Raw genomic sequence first — 20236 nt, forward strand, 5'->3', positions numbered from 1 at the left:
AGATTTTTAAAAGTAAATGAGGCTGATTGTTAAAATTTCACCAGCTCCCTCCGCCTATCACCACCAGCACCACCTCTTTGCTACCTTATTCAACAGCACTGTCTTGCTGTGGCTCTTTGTCTCATGTCAGATGAGTAACTTCCCCTCTAGACATAGCTCTTCATTCAACAACTGACAACTTGTAAATCAAATCCTCTGCTGAGATGTGAAAACAAAAGTCAAAAATATGAATACACTTCTTTGTAGCACAGCTTTTTTCTTCTTTTCCTCATGTTTTTTTCTTTAATGTCTTTTTAATCATTACACAGTCCATCACATTCATCTTCTGAACCTTGAAAGAAATCCAATCCCAGGGTCGTGAACCGCTTGCTCTGACAGTCTGTGCATAAACGTATTCATTCATTAGCAGATGCTACAAACATTTTAATAATACCTATTGATATGTGATATGTGATTTGCACATGTCATTACTCTTTCATCCATTTTTGGCTTATATGTCCCTCCATCTGTATGACTCATGCACATCCATATGTATTTGTGTCCATCTACCTATCTCTTGAGGGAAATTCCTTCAAATACAGCTCAGACTTTCAGTTGAAACGATGGACTAATCAGATCTTGAAAGTCAAAGGTCAGTGATGAAGGTCACTGTGCGTGCTTGTAAATGCCATATCTCAAACACACCTGTTGTTCAAAGGTCACAATTATCCCTGAAATTAACTTTTGGCCATTACTCTAAAAATTCACGTGTCAGTTATTGCAAGATTTCACACACATTTTTGCTAAGTGGGATGAAATAATGACAATGATAAATGATGAGATTTTAGTGCAAAAGGTCAAGAACATAAAATTGTGCTGCAGAAACACATTTCTTGCCATTTTGCAGCAGCTTAGCTCGGGAAACGAATGGGAGATGTGGCCATGTTATTATTAGTCTAAACAACAAACACAAGTCTGGACAGGCAATGCAAGGCATGCAGCTTCAAGTTGGTCGATATGTTCATGACTACTTTACATTACAGATTCATTCTTTTAAAAGGTTTTGTTTTTTGTTGCTAAGGTGGGTGATGTTGCACTGTGGGGATGCAACAGCAATGCACATCCCTCTTCCAGGATTTAAACAATTTGATTTCTTTAATATGACACACAGCTATTGCATTATTTCCTAAATCCATTCAGACTGCTCAGTTTAGGGCTCTGATTAGTGCCTGGTATAATCTGCGGACTCCTACCGCTGCTCTTGACTTTAAAATCCTGCTTGTGTTATACAGACAGAAGCAGTTCAGCAAGAGTTCAGGATAATGTAAGTTTAATCATTTAGGTTTAGATGGATCTGGGCATCTTATGAAGTGTTCATCCTGTAGGGAAGAAACCCACCAGTTATTAACAGACAACCAAGAGCATTACCACCGAGCACAGCGTCACCCTGCCTCCAGTGAAAACCCACGAGAGTGTTGGGATGAATTCTGCATGTTTGCATTAGTGAATGTACGAGTATGAACACCTTTGCGTGTCGCTGTGTGCGTGTCTACTTATGTGATGAAAATACACATTTATCTATTTCCCGTGTATGTGTTCATCGTGTATGTGTTCATGTGTGAAGGGGTGAAGAGGTTTATGTGTGTGGAAAGGTAAGAGAGAGGGAGAGAGAGAGACAGAGAAAGAGAGAAGCATGACCTACATTTGGCAAAGCTCATCGTATGAAACTGCCTAACATCACCCCAGAGCTCCTCAACGCAGAGCCACACGATTGGCTGCTTTTAGCTCCAGCCTGACAACAGCACTGGCATCACCCAGGGGGAGGGGGAAGGGAGAGAGAGGGTAAGAGAGGGAGAGGAGGACATGGGGAGGATTCACATACATTAAATCCAAAAGAAGAATCAAATTGATGTAGTAATAGAAAGAGACAGAGAGTGAGGAAAACACTCTAATTACAGACAGCGATATTATTAAAGTTTGTGTGTGTGTGTGTGTGTGTGTGTGTGTGTGTGTGTGTGTGTGTGTGTGTGTGTGTGTGTGTGTGTGCGTGTGTTTTCTTCTTTTATTTAAGAGTATATTTGACATGGTTAGTGACAGTGTGATGGTCTATTTCATCGACGGCCAAATATTTTTTTCCGAAAAACTCGATAAATAGGGTTAGTAATTTGGTTGTAGTGGCCCTTTAAATAGCCCAGGAAGCCCCAAATCCCTCAACACAATAACACTTTAATAATTTTCTGCCATAAACTGATATATCTATGTAGGTTTTCATTCGGTCAGGTCATGGTAGCTTTAAGCACTTGAGCTAAAGGCAATTGGACTTCTTTTGTTTGGTTTACTTATCCTCGAGGCCTTGGTCTTTGATGCTGACAAAAATGTATCATTTTATGTTCAATTTCTCAATTTCAGAAATACTAACATTTCTGCCAATATAATGACAATTTATGTAACTATATTGTTTTCAAAAATTCCTGCAAAAATACTCCAGCAATAAAATAAAGTAGAGTAATAAAGTAAATTACCTACCAGTATGACCAAATACTTCAGTAATACAAATAAGCGGCTTAAATTTAAAGGAAGATTCAAGCATTATTTGGGTTTTTTGATCCAATTTTATGCAAAAAATCTTACATTTAATCCATTTTTAATGTTATAAAATGATATACGACCTATAAAAAAGTTCAAACATTATAAGACTCAATGGCTCAATCTATTATAATATACCTAAGTGTTGACACATAACTCTCCATAAAAAATGTTGTAAAAATTTGTGATTATTATTAATTGTTACTGTTTAAAATGTACATTTACGTATACATATAACGGATTACCCTTTTAGTTTAAAAGGTGATTTTGTTTTACAATTACAATAATTAGGACACAAAAAATTACATCTAGTAGTTAAGTGAAGGATACCTAAAACTTTAGAATGACACTAAACATGAAAGACGTCATGATCCAGGCTCAGAATGTAAATGTTTTTATCATTTAGAATTCAGTTTCCATGCATCTCTTGATTTGTGTTTGATTTGTGTTTGTTTTTATAAGAATCTCAGGGTTCTGTGTTTACGGTTAGTATTCTTCTTTATGTTATGTTTTTTAGTTTTTTATTCTTCGTGGTTAGAGTGTGATTTCTGTTTATTTGATAAATCGCTATGGTTCTTGGTTTCATTCTTGTTTTTCATTCACATGTACTCAACAGTATGTGTGCTCAGTTCCTATCTGGTGTTAATTACTTTAGTTTTCTGTTGAATTTACTGGATTCTTCCTTTTTTCTTCTCCTGTTTTTCTGCTGTTAAGTTCACCTGTCTGCAGTGTTTCGGATTTGATTGTCAGTCGCTACTTTGTTAGTCACTGACTCTAGTGTCTGGTATCTACTTTGTACTTTCTGTCTCTTGATTGAGTCCGACTTTCTGTAGCACCCCTGACGTCTCTACTTCAGGTGTCTCCTTTTCCCTCATTACTTCCTTTGTATTTAAAGTTTGTGTTCTTTGTCAGTGTCTGTTTCCTTGTCTACTTTCATGACTTGAATCCTGCTGGGTAACCCTGTGAAGCTGGAGGTAGTTAATGAACTTAGAAGTAAGATTTTTACAGCTAGTACCAACAATTACACTTCAGTAAACGTTAGTGTTTTCTCTGTTCTTATAAGTATTAGACTGCAACTCAGACAAGTTAATTAAATAAACTGTATTTTGTATTTCATTGGGATTTTTTATCAGTTAGTGTTGATGCTGAAAGAAAATGCCTCATGTTCAGACTCTGTGCAGGTTTAAAAAAGGTCCATGGACACACATATTCTTTTATATGTTGCCAGATTTGCTGGCAATATTGGAGAGTGGCAGAATAATGAGAGCTTGAAACCAACAATTTTTAAATCTTGTATGATTAAAGGGGCTATAAGTAACAAAGTCTACAGTGAAACACAAGTCTCTTTGTGTTTGTGAAATTTCAATGCCAGACAGGCATTTTAAAACATTAGGAAACGATGACAAAACACTGGAAAAGTGATCTCTAAAAGCACTCCAGGTGGAATATCTCAGAGCTTATCAGTTTAACTGGGTAGCAATGAATTAGTATAAATAGGAACTCTTGTCATTCTTCCATAAAACTGGACTAAGAGCGATGTTACGAGGTTACTGGGTTGGACTTATAATATTTACATAGTACTTTCACTTACAGCACCGCTAGCTCTAAAAGTGAGTCACTCTCTTCCTTCCCTTTCTCTTTTCCTTTCCTTGAGATCCCCAGGCACAAGGCATTATGGGAATCACTCTGGCACAGCTCTCACTCTTCGCAGCTTTAATCTTTAAGTTGTTTCCATAGAAACAACTAAATTCACTCAGCTGATAACTGTTGGATCATTTCTAAAGCCATAAATGAATGTCTTCATCTAACATAAAGCGCCTCTACAGCCCAATAGCACAAGATTGTCTTAGTCACTGTTCACTGATTCACTGATTATAAGGAACGGAGAGTCAGTGCTGATGACGGTGTGTAGGACAAAAAGAAGTCCAGTTGTTAAGGGTTTTTTGTTTTGTTTTCTTGTGTCTTTTGGGGAGATTTTTTTCAACATTTCCCAGTATGACCACTGCCATATTTTTGTAATTGGTGAACCCACTTCCTTAGATTTGGTTATTTCAGATTAACATAGCTGCAGCAGAATCCCACCTGTCGTCTTCTACAGCATGTTGGTGTTTCTTCAGTCACCTCAGAAGCCCTCTCCTCTCTCCCTCAGTATCTGCCTGTCTCTCTTTGGTCTCTTCTTCTGTCACACTCTTAGACTTGGCATGTCATTAGAATTACAGACAGACAGAACACTAAAAAGAAAAAGAAAAACATAGCCCATTAGTGTGACTGGAATAAAGACCAGTTGAAAACAGACTCAGACAGACACACACACTTGCGCATGCATGCACACAGACACATACCCATTCACGCTGTGACCAGGGTAGGAGTCTTCCTCGGCACGTGCACAGCAGGAGATCACCCACTCCTTGCAAATGTGCCGGTTTCCATGGAGACACACAGTTAAAAATAACATGGGCGATGGCTTGTCTTGTGCCATTCCACTAACATGGCTGAAGCGCTCTCTCACACACACACACACACACACACACACACACACACACACACACACACAGAGAGAGAGAAATGTTGGCAGCAGTGTGTCTGACAAGCACACAGAGAACAATATGAAATCACACACACATACGGCCACAGTTCTTACAGTATGACAGTGGCATTTATTCCCACCCTCCTGCCGCTGGCCTATACAGAGGTGATCTCTGATATATTTGGAGAGAAACAAAGACACACTTAACTATGGTTACTGTATAAAGCAGATGGTATGAGTACACCATTATAGTATATAAATCTACCTTTACATTAACAGTTAACTTTAATTCTTTGGGGAAAAGTCATTCCGTTACTCATCCAGCAGATACACACCAACATAAGTGTTTATTGTTTTCTTATTACTTGAGGAATCTCCAGTATTTGATCACTTTTTAGAGAAATGTGACTTTGTACCTGATGACACACGGTGCTAACAGTGTGTGTCTCCCACTTGGTAATGTGCAGGTACTTTATTAAACATTTATAAGAACTTTTCTCAAGTTAAGCAGTTGCCTGCTTTGCCAAAAAAACAAAAACAAATTATCTATGCATAATTTTCTCTTGATAATTCTCTATTCATGTCACATCAGGTAATTTCTCCTAAAATTAAACTACCTGTAAGTGAAGCTTTACAATTGTTTTTTACAGTTATAACGAACGTTTTTGTCCCTAGTCTGGTTAGGGATGCATTAAGGTATCATGGATCACTAGACACAGTGATGGAAGATGGAACAACAGACAGCATTAAGACAGGAATATGAAACTAGGATACTAAACAGCATCAGTAAATTTTAAAAAAAAACAGTCAGATGACACAATTTGTAAGAGAAGTTCAGAGAGTCTTGAAACAGAGTCACTGAATACAAATTATTCTAAATGACTAACATCAGTTAAAAAGACCACTTTCCTTTCCTAGTTGCTGTCTCTTACACAAGTTCACCTATCTCCAGTCTGCACAAAGGACTCAGCCAATACTTTTGATATTATAAAATGACCATCTTTATTCATAAAGGTCTTTATAAAAAACATGCAGATAACATTTTAAGCATGTCAGGTGTTTGGTAGAAAAAATACAAAACATGTATTTACTTATATATTTACTGAGGCACCGTGTAGACTGCCATGTGATAATTGCCAACATTAAGAAACAAAGCGTACTTGGCGTCTGGTATAGAAATCCTTTGATGACATATAGCTTTTTTATGCCTTTATAACAATTGTGCATGAAGTGAATGTTTGTACAATGCACCCCAGTAATAAACTCACCATAATTACAAATACACAACATTGGCTCTCACTCTATGTAGTGTTCATGCAGTACCACTAAGGGGCAGCACAGGAGCTTTCCACTGGTGTCTGTTAATACTGAGCAAACAGCAAGTACAGAGCCAGGAAATAATCCCTTGAACATTTAACCTGCTGTTATATTGTTGATATTTTCTCTGGCTTGTCTGACCCATTGTGACGTAGTGGATGCTATAAATAAGCCTACGCCTGTATTGACAGATGCTCTGCCTCATCTCTGTTTGCCATTACGGCCAAGTCCCACAGCCTTATAGAAATGGGCATGTAGCTATGATAACATGAATGTTGTGCAGGAGGGAAAGAACAGAGGGATTGAGGAGGAGGGAGACTGAACAATGGCGCAGGTGTGCAGCTTTTGAAATAGGAACAGAAGCAGAGAACAGCAGTAAATGTAATGATTTGAGAAGATACACACTGGAAGCAAGTCACATTATATGCCAGCGCATTGAGATAAATTACACTACAATTCCATCAAAATTTTTTAAAATCTAGCTTTGGAAATCTTATCAGGGACTCATAATTCAATTTCAAAGCATTTTGTGAAGTCCAATAAATTCTAAACTAGCGACCTTTACTATTTTGTTATAAATTCAGTGAAAGGATCTTAAAAAGTCTACCGAGCAAGATGGTTCTTCGAACATAGCTGTTCAGCACTTTTGCCTTTGCAAATGACTTTGGACATGGAAGAATTATGACATACAAAGTGGTTTATTCTTAACCTCCTAGGACTTGGCGTCCACATGTGGACATCACATTTTGGGTTGTCTAGACCAAAATATAAAATTTTGCTCTACAAGGGCCCGATTTCCACTTACGAGGATGTTATACTGCCACTGTTCTATCGAAATTTAAAATGAATGTCCTCATATGTGAATAGATCTTTTCTCAGAAACAAAAATCTGGTAAAAAAAAATAATCTGTTTTTACATTCATCAGGTCCCAATCAGCCCAAATAGCAAAGAGAAATTAAAAATACATGCATGTCTTAGGAGGTTAAAGGTAGCAAGTACATTAGTGAAAGGTCGGTAGTGCTTACTGTTTTATTTTAAATTTCAGCTTTAAAGAACTTTTAGCAACATGACGTTGCTGCTGTTGATCATACATTATATTAGCAAGTCCGTCTCAAAAACAGTGTGTATCTTTTGACAAAAATATATACAGAAGTAGTCATTTATATGGTATCAGAGTTACAATCATAATCATCAAGCTAAGAAAATGCAAGAGAAAAATACCGAGCGTGATCCCTCCATTAAAACAAGTCTGTAAAAGCTTGTTTTATGTGACTTAAAAGATGAGACTGATAAAAGTGATTTGGTTAAGCTTCTCAGGCAGAGCAACCCATTAGGGTCCTATCTGAGAAGCTCAGGTTACGAAGCAGTTAATATGTGGTTGAAAGGTCTCTGATCTTGCACTGATGTTTCATAGATCACTCAGTACCACAGCCCCTGACAAACAACCCCAGGGACGCCAAGCTATTAAGGACTTCCCAGCAGTCCTGTTTAGGAAATGTGCTGTAAATAACTGAGGCAACCCACGAGCAATGTCTGTACATTTAATATTCGGAGCCATGTGCTCTCTTTGTCTGCATATTGACCACTGCGGGGAAGCGTGCAGGGACACGTGGTGGCTTTAGATGTGTGTTCAAATATTGCTGGTGTGTCTCCCGGGCATGGCAGGAGGCTGAAAGCTCCTTGATCAGACTGCCAGCTCCACCAGCTCTTCTCCAAAGTCAGAGCTCCAGATTACAGCAGATTACCAGGCGGGGTGCGCTTACACTCTCTCTTTCTGTGAGTGCGTGCTGTTTATTTTACACCCACATGGGGATCATGACCCTGATAGTCAGTTCAGACAAAGACAAAGTTTCTCTAAAGAGGACACTGCATTATTGAAAAAAAGCAACAACAAAAAAACACCATTGAGCTCAGATTTTCAAACTGTAGACTCAATTTTTTCCCCTCTTCTTCAGTGTTGCAAAGTTCTTCAAATATTTGACTGCATCAATGAGAGATGTTATAACCGCACAGCATGACTTTTAGATCACGGCCATACATATTCCCAGCATGTGGTGGATTAATACATTAATACGTTGACGCTGAAGCCTCCTTCCACATATTACCGCATCATAAAGAGATTATGGTCAGGGACAGCCCATGCCCAGGCAGGAATCTACCATCTGATACAGGCACATGGGGGTGAATCACAGGGACAACAGGGATGGCATACAGACGTGTAGTCCTGTCACTCTTTGTTAGTGTCATGAGGCTGTCAGTAAAGCAGTGGAACATCCACATATTCTGTGGACAAGAAAGAAATAGTCCTTTATAGTGATATGTTGGGTCAGCTGAAGGGAGGAGAAAGCAGGGATAGCAGGCAGGTGGGTGATGATGAGGAGGAGGAGGAGGGAGAGGTCTGTGTATGCAGATGTTGTTAGTTGTTGTTAGATGTTGGGCTTGCACAGGAATGGTTTATAAAGGTCTGTAGCTTTAAATAAGATGTTATTACTGAGAAACAGATGATAAGGAGTCTAAAAGAGAAAGGAGGACCAACAGACGAAGACACAGAGGGAGAAAAGAAAAAGAGGAACTATACAGCTGCTGACTATGGCTTTGGCTTGTCTTGGTCTAGGGTGCGTCCCTGTGCGATCCAGAGGTACTGTCTCCAACGTCAAGTGTATCTTAAACTTCTTTCTTCCTGTTTAGTTCTTATTTTGATTGTCTAAAATATTCATTGGATTTTTATTAGGACAGGACCATTCTCCTGTGTTGATTTTATATCATTTGTAGAATCAATGTAGAATATTGCCGTATCCATATTTTTGGGAGGGAGTGGTGTATTAGGCTGTATATATAGAGTGCTCAAACACAGATATCCATTTAGTGTTAATAATGCATAACTTTAAACCTTTGTGTATACTGTATTCGCAAATTAATTTATCTGCCTTCAAATTCATATAAATTTGAGTGACATCCCATTCTTAATTCAAAGGGTTTAATAGGATGTCGGCCCAACCTTTGCAGCTATATCAGCTGCAACTCTTCTAGGAAGGTTAATTCAAAAGTTTTAGGAGTGAGCTTAAGGGAATTCTTGACCATTCTTTCAGACACTGATGTTGGATGAGAAGTCCTGGCTTGCAGTCTCCACTCTAATTCATCCCAAAGGTGTTCTATCAGTTTGAGATCAGGGCTCTGTGCATGCCAGTCAAGTTCTTCCACACCAAACTTATTCATCCATGTCTTTATGGACTTTGCTTTGTGCAAAGTCTATGTTGCACAGTCATGTTGGAACAGGAAGGGGCCGTCCCCAGAATGTTCCCATAAAGTTTGGAGCATGAAATTGTCCAACATGTCTTGGTATTCTGAAGCATTAAGAGTTCCATTTCTTCTGGAACTAAAGGACCCACCCCAACTCCTGAAAGAGAAACCCACACCATAATTCCCCCTCCATCAAACTTTACACTTGACACAATACATTCAGACAAGTACTGTTCTCCTGGCAACTGCCAAACCGAGACTCGTCCATCGGATTGCCAGATGGAGAAGTGTGATTCGTTCCTCCAGTGCTCTAGAGTCCAGTGGCGGCGTGCTTTACAATGCTTTCCATTGCACTTTCATATAATGTGATGTAAGGCTTGGATGCAACTGCTCGAACATGGAAACCCATTCCATGAAACTCTTTATGCACTATTCTTGAGCTAATATGAAGGTCACATAAGGTTTGGAAGTCTGCAGCAACTGACTCTGCAGAAAGTTGGCAATTTCGATGCGCTATGCACCTCAGCATCTGCTGACCATGCGCTGCGATTTTACGTGGCCAACCACTTTGTGGCTCATTTGCTGTCACTCGCAAACGCTTCCACTTTGTTATATACTATTAACAGCTGACTGTGGAATATTTAATAGTGAGGAAATTTCACAACTGGACTTATTGCACAGGTGGCATTGTTTCACGGTACTACGCTGGAATTCACTAAGTTCCTGAAAGTGATTCATTCTTTTACTCGTGTTTGTAGAAGCGGTCTGCATGCTTGATTTTATAAACCTGTATTGTCTACCAAGCATTTTGTCACATAGTGATGCAGTGGTAGTACTGTTGTTTTACAGCAAGAAGGCCCTGGATTCAAATCCATCAACTGGTTGGGGACTTCCTACATAGAGTTTGCATGTTCTCCTTGTGGGATAAATGGAAGAAAATCTATGCATGTGGTTAGAAAAGAAAAGAATTAAGTCCTTTTCAGTTGTCAAGATCAGGGAAACTAGCGATTAGAGAACCAGGAAGAGATAAAAGCAATTTTTTTGTGCCAAGGTATAAACATGTTTATTTCTGCCATGAATTTTTTGGCATAGAAGTCAAAGGGACTGGCTTTTAAGCACTTCCATGTTGGAATCTAAGTTGCCACTTTGTATAAACGTTTAGTTGATTGAGTTTTGTACTGTTGGTCACAAGTTTAAAAATATATATTGTATGCCATTGTATATTGTTTAGATTAATAGACATTAATCAATAAGTCAACCTAAAGATTAACTGATTCAATTAATTAGTTTTTATAACAATAAGCCTTGTACAGCAAACGATTATACTGCCATTTTATAGGGGTTGGAAAAAAATTGATACAGCATATATAAGTATATTTTGTCTGGCAATATTGTATTGATACAGTCACACAAAATATTGATATTTTATTCTAATAAATTAAAATATTCCAGGAATACTACAAACAAAAGGGCCCATCTTGCCAATCTCTCAGAGAGATTGGCAAAGGTTGGCAAATAATTGGTACCTCATTTATAAATGTAGACAGACTGCCAACATGTTGACTAAGTATTTGTAAAATGAGCGCAACTTGAGGGAACAGGGAGGTTGCTTTGAGTAAATGTTAAAATTAAATGTGAATTTTTGTCTATGTAGACAGCAACAGATATGTGATTTTTGATGATTAATCACTGATATTTGCTGTATTATCAGAAGCTGATTTAATTTAACTGCAAACTTGATCCCATTCAATCGCAGACTGGTGGCAGTCTTATGACAACATTTACGGAACCTTTTAGTGACAAAGAGATATGGAAAGTTTAAATTGAAGGACATCATTTTCCCAAAAAAACTTTGATTAAAAAAAGTTTGATAAATTGCAATAAATGATGATGCAATACTCATATAGAAAATCGCAAAATGTTAATATTAATTAATTGCAATAATATTGTATCGGGAGCAGTACTGGGGTAAAGACTCAAGAAAAATAATGTATTATACAATACTCGTTATTTAAGTAATACATTTAAGTTAAGCAGTATGTTACTTGGTTACTCACCGCAGAAAGTGATTCATTACACTACTTATTATTGTATCATTACTCTATAAAATTACCTGAAATTATTACATCATTACCAGTTAACAATATAAACCTATAGGCTACAGTCCCACACACCAACACAAATCCCTACCCTAATGGTGACACACGTAGGATCTTTCTTTAGTATTTGCACATGAAAACACAGCCGGCAACACAAAGCAAAGATGAAAAGCAGCCCAAAGAGACTTTAAAGCAATCGCCACAGTGATTCTACTTTAGAAACATGAAAAGGTAGAAAGAGACTACAAGTCTGAGTTCTCATTCAATTCAATTCCACTTTATTTACATACAGCGCAAAATCACAACAACGTTCAACTCAAGGCACTTTATACTGTAAGGCAGAGAGCCTTCAATAATAGAAATCACTCCCTTTGCTACCTGGTGAAGATCAGGGTCTGGCTGCTGGGCAGGAGACAGCAAACACAGCGATAAAGTCACTCTGGATTCTTTGCTAGCTTTGTGTTAGCATGCTGTCTGTGCAGCTGCTTGCAAAGGGCTAAAGTTGTATGAGCAGCATAATGTAGCTGGATGCCACTTCAACTTTACCATCGCACTCTCACCCTATTGTGCAATAAAAATTAAAGTAATTTCCGTATCTCCACTCCTCAAAAGCTCTATTGCTGTACCACTGTGCCATTTTTCTCTTTCCACACATGAAATAAAATCAGCTGATCGTAGCTTGTAATTGTAACTGTAATGTAAATACAGTAACTCTTTACATTACTGTGCTACTGAAAAATATCATGTAATCACAGTAACGTGTTACACCCAGCAAAGATCCTGAGTGAAGTATTGTGATAATATCATATCGTGGGGTGTCTGACGATTCACACCATTTACATCTTTATAGTCATTTGTACTTACACTGACCACTCAAAATACTTTAATACAGTACACTATTCCATGCATGAGCATATTATCTACCTCACATTCTCAGCCGGCTCAGAATCACCAGTTACCCACAGAGACACAAGGAGACCATGCAGATTCCACAGAAAAAGGCCACAGTGGACCAGGAGGAGATACAAAACCAGAATCTCAGAAAATATGAGATGTTGCACCGTTTGAGTTGCCATACGCTCACAGTGCAATTTTCCTAAGCAGAACTGGCTGGCTTGTGTTTCTTATATAACAGCTGTCTACTATGACAAGATTCTGCAGCTACTGCCTAGGGTGTATACTGCCTGACCCAGATACACCCTAATACATTCTACTAATGACTTACATTCACTCACATCTGCACAAGAGAGATTGAAAGAGATTAAAAAAAAGAGAGAGATACAAAATCTGTATATATATATATATATATAGATTACGTGAAGTTCCCTCAGAAGGTCTGCTAGATGATGTTAATGCAGCACTACGGGCATATGGTTCACGCCTACTGGCTGAAGAAGCTGACTGCACTCCACGAGCGTCTGGCAGCACAAATGAACCAGCTGCTAGTTAACGAGAGACACCCGGATTGGCTAACTGAAGGCCGGACGGTCCTGATCCCCAAGGACCCCAAGAAGGGACCGGTCCCCTCCAACTACCGACCAATAACCTGCCTCAGTACTACATGGAAGCTCCTGTCAGGCATCATATCGGCTAAGATGAACAGGCACATGGATCAATACATGAGCGGGACACAGAAAGGAATTGGCAAGAATACCAGAGGCGCAAAACACCAGCTACTGGTAGACAGAACAATCAGCCGAGACTGCAAGACCAGACTGACCAACCTGTGCACTGCCTGGATTGATTACAAGAAGGCCTATGACTCAATGCCCCACAGCTGGATACTGGAATGCCTAGAATTGTACAAGATCAATGGGACCCTAAGACCCTTCATCAGGAACTCAATGGGGATGTGGCGTACAACACTAGAGGCCAACTCCAAGCCCATAGCACAAGTCACCATCAAGTGCGGGATCTACCAAGGAGATGCTCTGTCCCCACTGCTGTTCTGCATAGGCCTGAACCCCCTCAGTGAGATCATTAACAAGACTGGCTACAGATACCGACTACAGAACGGAGCAGTTGTCAGCCACCTCCTGTACATGGATGACATCAAGCTGTATGCCAAGAGTGAACGAGACATCGATTCACTGATCCACACTACCAGGCTATACAGCAATGACATTGGAATGTCGTTCGGACTGGAGAAGTGTAGTCGGATGGTAGCAAAGAGAGGGAAGGTAGTCAGAACTGAGGGGATTGAACTACCAGAAGGCAACATTGCAGAAATAGAGGACAGTTACAAGTACTTGGGGATCCCACAGGCGAATGGGAACCATGAAGAGGCTGCTAGAAAAGCTGCAACCACCAAGTACCTGCAGAGGGTCAGGCAAGTCCTGAGGAGTCAGCTGAATGGTAAGAACAAGATCTGGGCCATCAACACGTACGCCCTGCCCGTGATCAGGTACCCTGCTGGGGTAATAGGCTGGCCAAAGGAGGAGATAGAAGCCACTGACATAAAGACAAGAAAGCTCCTTACCATGCATGGAGGGTTTCACCCCAAATCCAGCACCCTGAGGCTGTACGCTAAGCGGAAGGAAGGGGGCCGGGGACTGGTGAGTGTCAGCACCACAGTCCAGGATGAGACAACGAACATCCAAGAATACATTAGGAAGATGGCCCCAACTGACCGAGTGCTCAGTGAATACCTCAGGCAGCAGAAACCCAAGAAAGAGGAGGGAGACGAGGAACCATCATGGAAGGACAGGCCCCTGCACGGTATGTACCACCGGCAGATAGAGGAGGTGGCTGATATCCAGAAATCCTACCAGTGGCTGGACAAAGCTGGACTGAAAGACAGCACAGAGGCACTAATCATGGCAGCACAAGAACAAGCTCTGAGCACAAGATCCATAGAGGCTGGGGTCTATCACACCAGGCAAGACCCCAGGTGCAGGCTGTGTAAAGATGCCCCAGAGACAATCCAGCACATAACAGCAGGGTGCAAGATGCTAGCAGGCAAGGCATACATGGAACGCCATAACCAAGTGGCCGGCATAGTGTACAGGAACATCTGTGCCGAGTATAACCTGGAAGTCCCGAGGTCAAAATGGGAGATGCCCCCAAGGGTGGTGGAGAATGACCGAGCTAAGATCCTGTGGGACTTCCAGATACAGACGGACAAAATGGTGGTGGCTAACCAACCGGACATAGTGGTGGTAGACAAACAGAAGAAGATGGCCGTAGTGATCGATGTAGCGGTTCCGAATGACAGCAATATCAGGAAGAAGGAACACGAGAAGCTGGAGAAATACCAAGGGCTCAGAGAAGAGCTCGAGAGGATGTGGAGGGTGAAGGTAACGGTGGTCCCCGTGGTAATCGGAGCACTAGGTGCGGTGACTCCCAAGCTAGGCGAGTGGCTCCAGCAGATCCCGGGAACAACATCGGAGATCTCTGTCCAGAAGAGCGCAGTCCTGGGAACAGCTAAGATACTGCGCAGGACCCTCAAGCTCCCAGGCCTCTGGTAGAGGACCCGAGCTTGAAGGATAAACCGCCCGCAGGGGCGTGCTGGGTGTTTTTATACATATATATATATATATATATATATATATATATATATAGCTGGACCAGTAATAGAAAAGTTAATGCTAAATCTGGGACATGTGTAGTTGTCACAGATGATTATGTCTGGTTGTAGTCCTGCTTCATACAACCTTGATACAAGTATAGTTGTGACACTGTGTAAAATGGTAATAAAAACACATTTTTAGATCATTTAGCACATATTGAATCAAAAGTAGCACAAAAAACAACTTAAAAAATGTTGATTATTTTTGACAGATATGTTGAATTTGCTGGTAAAAACTCTTAAATGAAACAGTGATATAAAGGCAACAAACAGTTTTGCAGTTCTTAAAAAAAACACCTGGTGAGACATCTCACAACTAGTTCATTAATAAAGCTCTATTAATAACATGACTGAGTCTAAAAAGAGCATCCCAGATAGGCATGGCATCCTCTTTCCATCCCTTTTGTTTCACAGATTACGAATACTATTGCCAAATCTTTGATCAAATCTATCAGAAGTGGGAATAATTTATGCTGAAGTTAAACATCTGAAGTTTACATCAAGCAAAACTGGGAAGAAAGAAAAGATCTTTTTCAACTACTGTAAAGCAGCTCTGAAACAGAGTGCTGTTAAAAAAATGATGCAACACTGAGGTAAACATGACTTGAATGAAACATGTTGCCAGTATCAGATTTAAAAGCATGTATTTCAAAGAGTTAAGTTTCATGATTTCTAGATTAATAAGCTCTGTTTGTTCGATTTTCTTTTGAATTCAATTCATTTTTAATTTACTAGGATTATTTATATTTAGAGTTTTGTTTTTTTTTAGTTTTTTTTTGGAGTGTGCCCAAGCTCTCAAGCTGTTATAAGTGCCACCAGACCTCCTGCAGATATTCAGCACACCCAACATGGCGAGAGAAAGGAAACTGCATGTGGCAAAACTGTGTTCATCCAACACTGTCAGTGTAATAAAAGCAGCTGTTTGACATATAGGTGCTTCAATTTGCTGTTTGGTTAATTGCAGTGTTACAGCATTGCAACTAGGTTGCCAATTTTGGGGTTGTAACATCTGAACACACAATAATTGTCCAGTTGAAACAAACTGACATTTTTCTGCCTTTAAACTTAGATACTGTTGATCTAAGAGTTGATACAACATAAAATGCTATCTTTTTCTCATCTGTTTGTTTTCTCTGTTTCTCATCAATACTTTTTTTTTGGGGGGGGGGGGGGGGGGGGGGTATTGAAGTTGTTCAGCAAATCGTTTTGAGATCTCTCTTTACCGTCTGCATGCATTTATCACAAAATTTTGTTTGATATTCTCAGGCATTTACTCTCTTTTGTACTCTACTTTTTTCTTTCATACTTCCCCCTCTGCAAGTTGCTGACACTGCATCTGCAAATGTCACAGTTTGGGGAAACAGAGACTTAAACGTAGAGTAAAAAAGAGAGCAATGATGGATAAAGAGAGAAAGTTGGCAAGATACGGGACTTTAAGTCAGCATTCATGCTTTCAGTTTGTTCAGTTTAATCTGACTTGATTAAGATCATACCACACTTTATGAGTACTCATATAGAAATGCTGGTTGTACTAAACAGCAACAATGTACCAATTTAATGGACATAATGTGGTCAGCAATGTACAGACACTCAACTTTTCTTCCAGCTTTGGTCAATATATTTTGCTTGTCTGTCCTACTTGTAATGAAACTAAAATATGTTTTCGTTTCTCTTAAAAAAGTTCAAGTTCTTTTCTTCGGTTGTGTGAAGTCTTGTTATATCTTCAAAAACATTATCTTTATGAATTATACAGATGTGAAATCTAAAAAAGTGACTTTGTCTGTAACTGTAATTTGTAATGGTTTGCTTGATGTCACTGAACAGACTCTGTGTTTTTTAACCTTGTAGTTTACATGAGCCAAATGCTGTCTGATTATAATTGGATGCAGGCACATATAAGGAAGGTTGCGTGGCTACTGACATACAGTGTGGCTTCCAAGGATGCAAGTGCATTTTGAATTATGAGTTATAAGACAATTGATTGCATAACTTAAAGAGCTTAACAGCCCGTATCGGTCATTCTTTCACTTCTTGTGTGAACATCAACTTTGAGAATTATATACAAATTATATATATATATATATATATATATATATATATATATATATATATATATATATATATAATTTATGATGGGAGAAATTTTTCTTTGGTGAAATCTTTGTTGCAATAAAAACATGAAGGACTGCGAAATTTACAGTGGTCTGTTGGTATGTTCAGAGTTTAAGGTGTGGGTTTAGCTGCCACCTGCTGGTGTGTCAGGGCTTTGTCTCGTGTTTTCATCCACAAGACATACAGACTAGAGACTGGCAAATTCTGTCTGTAAACAGATTTGAAGAAGGTTCTGGCTGAAGTCTTTCAGTGTGGAGCCTGCATGTTCTCCCTGTGCCTGCGTAGGATCTCTTCGGGCACGCCAGCTTCCCCCTGCAAGCATGTCTAAAGACTTACTTGTTAGGTTAACTGGTGATTTTAAATTGGCCAAAGGTGTGAAGGTGGGAGTGAATGATCGTCTTTTTGTCTGTGTTAGTCCTGTGAGGGCTGGAATAGGCTCGAGCCTCCTAATGACCCTGAACTGAACAAATAGTTAAGAATATGGATCAAAGGGTATACTTGTATGTGTGTGCGCAAAGCACTCTGCAAAAGCCCTTTCTTCTAAAAGTAAATAGATATTGCCTTCAAAACTATTTAAAATTCCAAAAGTGAAGTTATTTATGAATTAATGTCATATTGATTGAATGAAGACTACATTATATCTACATTTATTGTGCTGGCCTTCAGCACAACAGCAGCTTTCCTAATTTTATGCTAAAGTATTTTATGGGCAGGTTTTTCAAGCATCTTGGGGAGCTTGTCATAGTCTTTCTGTGAATTTAGTGCATCTCTCTCCTGTTTCTTCACATGGTCCTCGATGATGTTGATCGCTTTTCCTTCTTCTCCTCATCATCAATTCATAGAATTGTTGTTTTGCTTCAATTTTTTTGGAGACAATTTTGATTTCTGCGCGTCCTGTTTATTTATGATGTAGAAACCATATTTTAGTTTGTGACTGTACATGCAAATTCAAGAGTCCCAAGTTAAAACTTAAACATGGATAGTCATATCAAAGATTCTATTTAAGAGAATTAATTCTGTCTCTCTCCTCTCATCTTAGCGGTGTCAAACCTCGACATAGAGAGCAAGCTGTCGGTTCACTATCAGGCTCCATGGCACCAGCAGCACAATGTATTTCATCCTTGCACCCGACCGCCGTGTCTGGAGGAGCTGCACAGAAACGCTCAGCTCAGTCTCAGAGCTCTGCACCGAGGTGAGAGAGGCAAAATCAGGGGCAAAGTTGCATTATGTACAAAGTATGGATTGGAAATTTGTACTCGTGTGTTCGGTTTTCACAGACGAACAACAGCGGCAGCGGTCCACGAGTCGGGAGAGAAACAGGGTGACCATCTCTATCTCAGTGGCGCCCCCCATGCCCACCTTCCCTTCGCCCCACACCATCCGGCGGCAACAGAGGAGTCGCCTGGCAAGAGCGGTAAGGACTCACTGAGAGTAACATGAACTAAGAGTATGTTACGTTTAACAAACAGGGTGGAGTTAAGATGCGGTTCACCGTAAATGACAGCAACTACGCCAGGGACTTCCCTTGCTTCATAAATCCTCGTTTAGGACTGTGCATCTTATCAGTGGTCAGTTAATATCTGTAGCAAAAGTTGTGATAAAATTTGGTATTTGGCATCAGTATCTCCAAGATTCTTCTTCAGTCAAATGCATGTATTTTGATATTGCACCTTAACACTTATTGTTGACTCCTGTAAAACAAAATAAAAGGAGATAATATTTTCATATACTTACAGTGTCAGAGTTCCACCTCCCTCCACCCATATTTTGATTGCGATTCCTATGCAACACAAGTAATCAAACACACAATAAAGAAAGTTAGAGATTAATTAGATTGATATAATTTTAAAATTATCATTGTGAGTTATTTTGGCCATGATAGTTGTGTAAACCAGTCTTAAAACAATTCTGCCGTGTGGCTCCAAGTAGGAGAAACTACTCCATGCTCTGAACCAATATAATGTTTGCATTTGTGAATGTTGTGTGTGGAGCTCAGATGCAACAGATCCACTTGTCAAATCAGTAACAGTTTTGACAATTTTGAAAACATAGCTTTTAAGGGAACTAAAAAAAACTCCTAATAGAACTCTCAGGTCAGCTGATAAGTCTAGTTGTCCCTAGAAGCAGGCTAAAAACCAGAGGAGATCGGGCCTTTGCGATTGCTGCACCCAAACTTTGGAACAATCTGCCTCTTGAAACTAGGATCTCTTCATCACTTGACATTTTTGAAAACCCGTTTAAAAACACATAATTTAATTGTGACTGAGTTTTGTTCTTTGTGTGTGTTTGATCTACTTTTTACTTTTTTGTCATGAACCGGGCCTTACAGTCATGACAACAACAAAAAAAAAATCCAGACATGGTTAGGAATGTATTCCAAGCTGCTTTATTCTTTTAAATAAATAAAACAGAAAAGAAACCCTACTGTCAAAAACAAACAGTGGTAAGTGTAATCAGTACCATCAGTAGTGTGTGAAGGGATGTATGAGTGGAAGATGATGCATCTAATAGTGTCAAAAGTAAAACACCAAACCTAACGCAGCCAAAGTCCAACCTGGTGTCTCAGAGCCAACCAAAACTATGCCCTAAAGGCTTTTTATATAGTCCTGGCACACTGGCCCAGGTGTTGCCAGTGTCACTGATTGTAAACGGGAACTCTGCCTCTCCAGTGCCTGCAAACAAGACACACATGAGCCAAAAGGAAGGCAGGGTGCAGTGGGTCATCACAACTATGTACAGCACTTTGGTCAACCTTTGTTGTTTTTAAATGTGCTCGTAAATGGCCTGTATTTGTATAGCGCTTTACT

General features: G+C 39.5%; 1 protein-coding gene and 1 long non-coding RNA gene across 8 annotated transcripts in view; one reads left to right on the forward strand and one right to left on the reverse strand.

Annotated features, from left to right (window-relative positions):
• The window catches only part of nhsb (Nance-Horan syndrome b (congenital cataracts and dental anomalies)), a 60710-nt gene that overhangs the window by 27261 nt on the left and 13213 nt on the right, over positions 1-20236 (forward strand). For 5 of the 6 annotated variants that reach the window (XM_012916900.3, XM_012916901.3, XM_076884130.1 and 2 more), the window contains exons 2-3: positions 18469-18621; positions 18707-18843. In XM_012916900.3, the coding sequence (XP_012772354.2) occupies positions 18469-18621; positions 18707-18843 (290 nt within the window). Of the gene's footprint in view, positions 1-8929; positions 9049-18468; positions 18622-18706; positions 18844-20236 lie in introns of those variants that run through there. The other variant, XM_012916903.3, reaches the window with a different exon arrangement.
• On the reverse strand, positions 1204-19994 carry LOC105940751 (uncharacterized). Of its 2 annotated transcripts, none has more exons than XR_013098663.1 (5): positions 19963-19994; positions 19164-19209; positions 4648-4796; positions 1682-1783; positions 1204-1358 (listed from the first exon to the last, which is right to left on the reverse strand). It is a non-coding gene; the product is annotated as an uncharacterized LOC105940751 (long non-coding RNA). The 2 variants fall into 2 exon arrangements; XR_001167414.2 differs by lacking the exon at positions 19963-19994 and adding an exon at positions 4908-5057 and having other exon boundaries at positions 19164-19212.

The sequence above is a fragment of the Maylandia zebra genome, linkage group LG1 (assembly GCF_041146795.1).
Source record: "Maylandia zebra isolate NMK-2024a linkage group LG1, Mzebra_GT3a, whole genome shotgun sequence".
NCBI lineage: Eukaryota > Metazoa > Chordata > Actinopteri > Cichliformes > Cichlidae > Maylandia > Maylandia zebra.